The sequence below is a fragment of the Phyllobates terribilis genome, unplaced genomic scaffold, assembly GCF_046119375.1.
Source record: "Phyllobates terribilis strain yellow unplaced genomic scaffold, ASM4611937v1 Scaffold_7__3_contigs__length_470593459, whole genome shotgun sequence".
Lineage (NCBI taxonomy): Eukaryota > Metazoa > Chordata > Amphibia > Anura > Dendrobatidae > Phyllobates > Phyllobates terribilis.
Genome location: NW_027362767.1, coordinates 247499503 through 247508059, shown reverse-complemented (window position 1 = coordinate 247508059; position 8557 = coordinate 247499503). Strand labels below are relative to the sequence as shown.

At 46.9% G+C, this 8557-nt stretch overlaps 2 protein-coding genes across 2 annotated transcripts; one reads left to right on the top strand and one right to left on the bottom strand.

Moving 5' to 3' along the window:
- Positions 1-573: 573 nt before the first annotated feature.
- On the bottom strand, positions 574-5893 carry PTGES2 (prostaglandin E synthase 2). Its single transcript, XM_073640206.1, has 7 exons — positions 5503-5893; positions 4622-4813; positions 3336-3391; positions 3063-3212; positions 2679-2879; positions 1901-2018; positions 574-1555 (listed from the first exon to the last, which is right to left on the bottom strand). Exons 1-7 carry the CDS (start codon positions 5851-5853, stop codon positions 1427-1429), a joined length of 1197 nt encoding a protein of 398 aa, XP_073496307.1. The 5' UTR covers positions 5854-5893; the 3' UTR covers positions 574-1426.
- Positions 5894-5931: 38 nt separating this feature from the next.
- BBLN (bublin coiled coil protein) lies at positions 5932-6690 on the top strand. The gene is made up of 2 exons (XM_073637795.1): positions 5932-6062; positions 6300-6690. Exons 1-2 carry the CDS (start codon positions 6005-6007, stop codon positions 6488-6490), a joined length of 249 nt encoding a protein of 82 aa, XP_073493896.1. The 5' UTR covers positions 5932-6004; the 3' UTR covers positions 6491-6690.
- The last annotated feature ends 1867 nt before the right edge of the window (positions 6691-8557 follow it).

Below are 8557 nucleotides of genomic sequence, written 5' to 3'. Positions count from 1 at the left end.
GAAGCATTACACGCACAGGTTGTCTGTGTGATACAGGACAGGACTGGTCCTCTAGAGCGAGACACCCACCGCTCTCCACCGGTCAGGAGATTGGGATCATGAACACAGGCCTTTCCTCTAATACCTTATGGGGTAAAGGGACTGGACACCCCATACAGGCTAAATGCCAAGCCCCCAGGACAATTTTACTGGGTTTGCATTGTGTTTTATACCTTTTTTTTTTTTTTTTTGCTATTATTTATGAAAAGTGTTACAATAATGATTTATATTCACATTTGCTGTGTTAACCACAAAACCGGACATGCGGCAATAAACTATTTTGTATGAATTGTAACACAAGTGAATATTTGCTTTTTTTTGAGTAGCAGATTATCAGGATGTTCTCTTTTTTTGATCTATGGCTGTCTGGATAATGGAGAATATTTCATAACACGGCTCAGATCGGCTATCACCGACGGCCGTGGGTCAGACTGTTACCTGGACAGGGCAGATACAGAGATATCAGTCACTCCATCACATTCCCATTAGTGTCACACGCTGGTATACCGTCTGGTGGGAACACATTACACACAGTTTTAAATCAGCACAAATCTGTTTAATCATAAATAAAAAAAAAATTCTAAAACAACCAAAGAAATAAGTAAAACTTTTATGACTTCACACTTAAAGGGGTTGTCCAAGGCTTAGATACTGGTGACTTTCCCTTAGGATAGGAGCTAGGTTACTACACCGTGTACTGAGCTACTGTATCTGATAACAGCTGATCGTGGCGGTACCAGGCGTTGAACCACCGCCGTTCTGATACTGATCATCTATCCTTCAGATATCAAAGTCCTGGACAATCCCTTTAAAGATATTGCAAAAGTAATATAATCACTGCAAATTATTGATGAAGCCTGTATTAAGACTTGAGTGTGGTATTTAGGACGTCATTAATGAAAGTTACCTAAATTTTAGGCACCGCGGCTGGCCAGTGCCATGCATAGGATGTCCTCAGAGGAAAATTGGCTTCCACATCTATTAAAGGGATTGTCTGGTTTTTCAAAAAGAGCATCTCTTACGAAGGAGACCATTGCTGCAGAGATGCAGCACCAATGATGTTGTACCCAGAGACTTACCCCCAATTTTAAATGCAGATTCGAAACTATATGTGCAAAAAACTTTGACTAATTACAAATGAAAAATTTTTGCTAATTAAAATCAGTGAAGTTGAACCAGGTGAGGACTGCCATGTCGAGGCCTTCCAACCAACTCATTTGGTGATATCCCTTTAATACGACCACAGGAGTCACTTGTGCGTCACTACCTGGATTTAACAAATAACTGTAACCTTGTGGGGCAGAGTAAAAAACGTTTCGACTCTGATCAATGATGTGAAGCCCTTAAAGCACAGAAATGTCCCAATATCATGTCCTCAAGTGTCATCTCATGGTGACGTTGGGTGGTCCTGAATGGCGTTGGTCATCCTCTGGTACCAGGGCTTGATCTTGGTGTTTGCCATCATATCATCAAATGACTGTAGACCTTCCATGACTCTCAGGACCCCATAAACAGCCTGCAGGGAAGAAGAAGAGGGTCCCCAGGCTGAAAGCATTAGTTACCCCCACAAAGAACATATTTAATTAAGGTCACCATACATATTAGACTTATGTCGGCCGATATCAGCTAACAGTCTAATGTAGATGGGGGGCCTCCAGACTCTCCCCCAACAGAAGAGAAGAGACAGGCATGTCGGATTTCTAACGTCTAATCCTTTTGTGTGCCAGAAGAAAAGCCGCTACCAGAGGGGAGTCTGGCAGCAACTTTCTCAAAGAGATGAATGATCGTTCCGCTGACAGCCACCTGACTGCTATCGAATGTGAATGGGGGCCTTTGAGTAAGGGACAGAAGTTGGTCTTACCAGATCTGCCAGATTTGGTTGTGAGCCTCCCAGGAATTTTCTATGTTTTCCCACAGCTGCCACCCAGGTATTGGCGGCTCTGTACAGATCCTGACGGACATCATCTTGTAGGTTGTGTCTGCGAGGAGATAAAAGTAATTCAAGGGTCTTAGCATTCTCTGTGCTCCCAGCAAAAATGTGTAAGCCCCAATTGACCGGATGAGGCCATAGAGAATCCTTTTGGCCTCAATCTGATGGGTAACCAGCGGCATATCATTTAACTGCACAGGAAAGTGAAGTACATAGTGGGTTCCTTCTGTACTAGGAAGCACAAAAAAAAAGCCGTATACAACCTTTTCACAGTGGGTCTCGATGAGTGAAGGAAGCCACGGTATGGCCTGTATTGCACACTTGAAGTCCAATGATAGGCTTAAATGTAATATATACAGTGTATAACCACCTCACCTCTGCAAATAAGGGTGCAGCAGTGGAGGCAGATGTTATTCCTTATTAAAGGGGTTGTTTCCTGAAGACCTAATGGGGCATAAGGATATCAAAGAAGGGGGGAAGTCCTCCTATAAAACAGAACTGAGATGCTCCTGTTCTGGCGATCTTGAACTGCATTGTATCTCAAAGCCGGTCATGTAATTCCACACTTCTCCTAGAGTGGGCGCTGCAGGAAAATACCTGACTGGCCACAGCTTCCCCTAGAAAAATCTGCAGTGCGCGAGGAACGGGACCCAGGGCAATCAGAGGATTGATGACCGATTGATAAGAGTGCTGAATATGTAACACACACCTGCTCTTTAGTCTTTTGCCAATAAAAAACATAGCGGTTGCACCCATGTATTTGGCGAAGATGCCTTCCACTGAACCAAAGTTCCCTTCACGAACAATGTAGTCAAATGAGGCCAGTGCCTCTCCGGGGGTCCGGTAAACATTAGGAGAGATGAGATGAACCAGCCAGTCATCTGCCCACTGACGCCATTTCATTTCCTCCCTGCAAGAAAGAAAGATTTCTGACGTCTTACCTAGAACAGCAGAACTGTGATGGCGGCTACAGCGTTACTCTAGGGGCCCCATGCCTGGCACATATGGGCACTGCTATATAACCAACACAGTCTCATGGCCGCTGATTACACACAGCCAGGTTGTGTTTGCTCTGACAATTTCTAACACTCACTTCTGGGACTCTTTGGACTCGTACAGACGCTGTGTCTCCTGTTCGTTCAGCATGAGCCAGTATCGGTTCTGGTACTCGGTCACCTCCTTCCCTTTCTCATTCGTCACCTTTATACCCGGATAGTAAGATATAATCTCCTCCAGGCTTTTCCTTCATTAAGATAAAAATACTGACAAGTAAAAAAAAAAAAAAAAGAAAAGAAAAATTCATGAAGAAAACACAAAGCTGACATGACGTTTTGCAACTGGGAACTATTAGTCCCTCTGTTCTTACCCAGACACGAGGAAAGTTTTCACTGCGCTGATGATCACTGAGGAGTCGTTTAATTGCTGATGGAAAAACGAATGAATAAGTGATGAAAACGTGCTGCCCCCCTCCCAAAGTGACCACTGACAGTCATAAGATATGGTGCCTTGTACACTACACAGACCAAAAGAATATGGCCGGCACTCAAAGGGCAGAACGCCCCTGCAATGCTCCTACCAATGGCGCTGCCTTACGAAAATGGCAATTTATTTTTTTAAAAACATGTAATGGGAAAAATCCTCTTAGGGCAAGTTCACACGGCATCATTTAGACACTGAGTTTTCCAAGGCGAAGCTGCATTTTCTTAAATTGGCTGCATCTTCATTCTTGTAGTGGCTTTAAGGCTATATGCCCACGATGAGGAGCCGCTGTGGGTTTGATGCTGAGTGTTTATGCAGCGTCAAACCCGCAGCGGCCAGATGTTACAGCACAGTGGATGGGATTTCCAGAAATCCCATGTCCACTATGCATCTCCGTACACCCGCAGAAACTGACATGCAGTGCGTCTTTCAGACCCGCAACATGTCAATTTCCCTTGCTTGTGAGAAAAAAAAATTGCAGCCGCTCATTTGCATAATGAGGGCGGAAGCTGCTCGACTGTTCCGTAGCGTCAGGGCCACAGCAGCTCTAGATCGTGGGCACATACCCTAACTCTATACTCTCATTATAGATAGTGTGCAGCTTCCCAGGGAAAGCCGCCCAAAGAGTCAGCATGTCACTTCTTTTAACAGCTTCGCGGTTGACAAACTCTGAAGTGGCTAAAAGAAGTGACATAAAACTGAACTTGTGCACAGCGACATTGTTTTGACATTACTGTGCACCATGTCCATTTTAAGGGGAGCTTTTTCATGCAAAATCTGCCTGAAAAAGACGCTGTGTGCACACACCCTTAGGCTGAACTTGGACTGTGAAAGACGACATATTAATGCATCCTGTGTACAAACCGTGGTGTCCGGACTGGCTGTGGGTCTCCTAACCCAAACTCAACAGCTTTATATAAGCCAATGAGGCATGTGAGTTTGCAGACAGTCTGGAAAATAAGTTTCATGCAGGAACATATAAATGCAGCCTTACATTATATGTTTGGCACATGCGCCAGCATATGTACATCAAATCCATGGCTTCTCAAACACCGGATGGGAGTCCACGAGGGGCTGTTGTAGCCTTCATTGAGCTTCATATTTCATACAGAGTCACCATGTTTCCCTGCTCGTGCAGGCGCTCACGTGACAGTGCTGAGAAAAGCCACTTACCAATGTGGAAGCAGCATTGGTGATGAGAATGGGGACTTTTCTGTAGCTGGAGAACTTAATCTCTTTTCGGAGGACGGGGTTCACCTCCACAATCTCATAGGGCAGCTGGTGGTAATCGAGGAACGCGCGGACCTTACTGCAGAAGGGGCACGTCTTGTACTGGTAAAGTGTGAGCTGTAGACCTCCGGAGTCCTGAGAAAAGACAATATTAGATTAACAGTTGCACATACTGCATGGGTAGCACAGATCATCCTTAAAGGGTTATTCCCAAAACTGCTAGCTGTGCCCTGATCGCTGGAGCTCCGACCATTGGGACCCCCAGAGATACTGAACACGGAGCCTCGTCCTCAGAACAGCGATGGTGCACATGCCCGACCTGTGGTCCATTCACTATACATGGGACTGCTGGGGAATGCTGAGCGCAGCGCTCCCGTAGACGATGAATGGAGCAGACGTCGGGGATGTGCAGCATCGCTGTTCTCAGTATTCCTGGGGGTCCTGATGGTCGGACCTCTAGCGATCAGGGCACAGCTTTCAATTTTGGGATGGGAATGATTCTTCATTGAATGACCTCAACCTGACCTTTATAAATACAGAGAATATATCAGTTCATGTAGTGTGTATGAGGTCTGATTCTCCCCCCATAGCAGTAGGATGGGACGGTCCTGTGGGGCAATCAGTGTCTTATTCAGGTTCCCATACACAGCACATGCACACCCGGCAGAGCGGAGCATACATGAGTACCACCAGCGCCCACACCCGGGACCAGGAAACGTCAGGAGCCGGGATGGGGGTATAATGTACCAGGCAATAGCTAGAAAAGCAATTCCCCAGCACTGTATGGAGGATTTCTATGACTTTCCTATAACATCTTCTCATACCTGCGCCTCGTCCTCCGCTCTCTCCTCCTCTAAGGAATATTTTAGGGTCTGTATCACCCCAACTGCACCCCCGAAGGCAAACAGCAGCCCCCACATCTTCCTGCCCCCTCTCCCTGCCTCCTGCCATATCCCAGCAGCCCTGTACCCGCGCCAGGAGCTGTACTGGAAACAGACCCAGCTCTGCTGTGCGGTCAGGGGCACAAAACCCCCCTTTATATGGCTCACTGGGTAAGAAAACCGGCTAAAGCTCCTGACCCCGGCTCCACTGCCTCTAACTACCGCCCCAACCCCCATCTGCCCCGCTAGTCGCCATGACAGCCTGCCCAACTCCCGGACCCTGTGCGCCGCCATCTTGCCCACTTCAAAGAACCCCACCCCTTCCTCAGTAGAAGAAAAAAAGCGAACCAATCAGAATGCGGAACGCACCATACGTCACAGCCGGCAGCGGTATATAAGGATGTAGTCACATGACTAGCAGTCACATGACGAGGTGGCTGTGATCATGTCGGGACCTAACGGGGATCCGCAGGTTCCTCTGGGCGAAGTGTCCGCGGAGGAAGGTGAGCCTGTACCTGCTTAGTAACCCGCTGCTCGTCTCCTGCTGGGAGTTGTAGTTGTACAATGCCTGCTTATACGTGCCACTGGCAGCCTGGCCATGTCCTGTTTACCCATAAACACCCTCCTGTAATGCAGGCTGCAGGTCTGGTTCCAGGCTGGCACACACTGGTTGGGGGGGGGGGGGGGGGGTTGTGTTGTTTTTTTTTTTTTTTAAACATCTTCTCTTGCTTATTTTTCAGACTACGCCGCCTTGGACTTTATGTTGGACCAGATCAACTTCTGCTTGGATCACTTGGAGGAGAAAAATGATCTCCTGCACGCTCAGCTTCAGGATCTTCTAGAATCCAACCGTCAGGCCCGACGTGACTTCCAAGAACAGCTACATCGGAATGGACCGAGTGGGCCGTCGCAGCAGAGTGAAGGGGTATAACCTCCATACAATACCAGCGAGCGTCCTGTATTTCTACAACATGGCAGTTTCTTGCCCGAATAGACTGAAGACCCTAATTTATTACATATAATGTAGAAAATTTTCTGAACATGTTTTTCTTAGGGCTGCCTCTAGGGGGCGCTATATGGTAGTACAATGTTGTAATACTGTTATCTGTGAAGGGGGGGCCCTTACTATTCTTAAAGCATTTTAACATATGGCCGGTTTCATTTAGGCTTTTTTTTTTTTTTTTTTTTTAAAGTGAAGCTGTGGATTCAGATCATGGGGTGTTACGATCAGTCGCAGTGGATGCAACTGGGCCCATGCAGCAGGGGGGGGGGGGGGGGGGGGGGGGGGGGCTAGCTGACACCAGCACATCTTTCTATTGGATGTGCGTCAGAAGACACACATTCTGCTGAAATATATTATGGTGCAGGGACCTACCAGTTCCTTGCACTGCGATACACACTGCTAACCAATCAGAGGCCGGCAGCTGACTTCTGCATGCCCATCACGGGCGGCTCATAGGTGTGGCAGTCATGGCAAGCACATGACATCAGTGCCAAGTCAGCTACTGGCTTCTGCACAGGCTTTAGCAGTGGATGCTGCACGGCGGGGGAACAGAGAAAGGTAAGAAGAATCTTACTACATAAAGAGCTTAATGTTGAGGTGAGTCAGAGAAAAACATCAGCTGACGTTGTACCGTATATACTAGAGAATAAGCCGACTTTTTCAGCACATTTTGTCCTGAAAAAGCCCCCCCCTCCCTCGGCTTATACTCAGTATATACATTCCAGTGGGGGGGTAGCCCCTGCTATAGATACGCGTGTCCGCTGCTAAAGGTAAATGAATATTCACTCTTCTCCACGCCCATGGGAGTGGAGAAAAGTGAATATGCATTTTCTTTAACAGCAGGCACAGAGGAGCACTGAGCTGTGATTGACAGTGCCCGCTATTAAAGAAAATGCATATTCACCCCTCTCCACGCACATAGTCCCGGCGGGGAGAGGAGTGAATATCCCCTCAGCTCACCTCGGCGTCTGAAGGCGCATGGCAGTGATGTCATGCGTTGCTCAGATGCTGGCATCAGCTGCTGATATACAGGACGCAGCAGATGTGAGGAAGGAAGGGGAGTATAAGTGTTTATTTTTTTTCATGTGTGCCATACATACCAGGACTGAGGATGAGGGGGCCATGCATAACAGGATTCAGGATGAGAGGCCATGCATACGTCTACTTCAGTAGGCCAGAGGAGCATCATACAGAGAGATTCATATTCTCTGAAACAAGGCCAAGAAAGGAAAAATTCTGCCACGTTATGTAAACTTTTGAACACAACTGTATAAGGGGTTGTCCAACTTGACATAAAAAAAAAAAGTGGTAACCTGAATGATCAGCCTCCTCTCCAGCACTGGTGCATTTTGGGTAAGCCCTATGATCCTTACTTCCCCAGCCCACAGAAACTAACTACTTAACCAATCATTTGCCTGATGGACAGCACTGCAGGGGGAAGTAAAGACTTGGAGCAGCGGTAGTTGGGGATAGAGGAAGAAAAAAAAAAAACAAAAAAAACACCCTTTGGTGAAGGAGGTCAAGGTTGAATCCAAACCAAAGAGGCCTCTTACTTGGCCACATAAAGTGTTCCGCTTTGCACTGATGAGGGGCAAACACCCCAAATAACACCCGATATCTGTAAATGGAGTGCCTGGTTTTGCTTGTTATCCAAACTCATATGGCAAAGCTTGGTACAAGGTCACTATTGACTTTTTGGGATTACTACACCCAATAGGTTGCACTAGAGTTCTTGTTCTCCTAGTCTTTGAAGAGGATATTTGCATATTTAAATTCCCAGAGGAGCATTGCGTGGCCTATAAGTCTCCTTACACCAACTTGGTGCTCTGCACATGAAGAAACATGATCCCCTTAAGACCCACTTTAAAGCAGTTATATCAGTCTCCTACGGACTCCAAGCTAAAACAAATTTCACAGCCTGCAGGATGAGCAAATACTTATCTGGTTTCCCCCTCCTAGTGGCAGCAGCTGTAACCCAAAGGTATTCTCCCAATG

Coding starts and splice junctions, on each gene's coding strand:
- PTGES2 (XM_073640206.1), bottom strand. CDS start 5,853: ATGGCGGCGCACAGGGTCCGGGAGTTGGGCAGGCTGTCATGGCGACTA. Junction 4,814..5,502: donor GAGCGGAGGACGAGGCGCAG/GTATGAGAAGAT, acceptor GTCTTTTCTCAG/GACTCCGGAGGTCTACAGCT. Junction 3,213..3,335: donor AAAACTTTCCTCGTGTCTGG/GTAAGAACAGAG, acceptor ATCTTAATGAAG/GAAAAGCCTGGAGGAGATTA.
- BBLN (XM_073637795.1), top strand. CDS start 6,005: ATGTCGGGACCTAACGGGGATCCGCAGGTTCCTCTGGGCGAAGTGTCC. Junction 6,063..6,299: donor CGAAGTGTCCGCGGAGGAAG/GTGAGCCTGTAC, acceptor CTTATTTTTCAG/ACTACGCCGCCTTGGACTTT.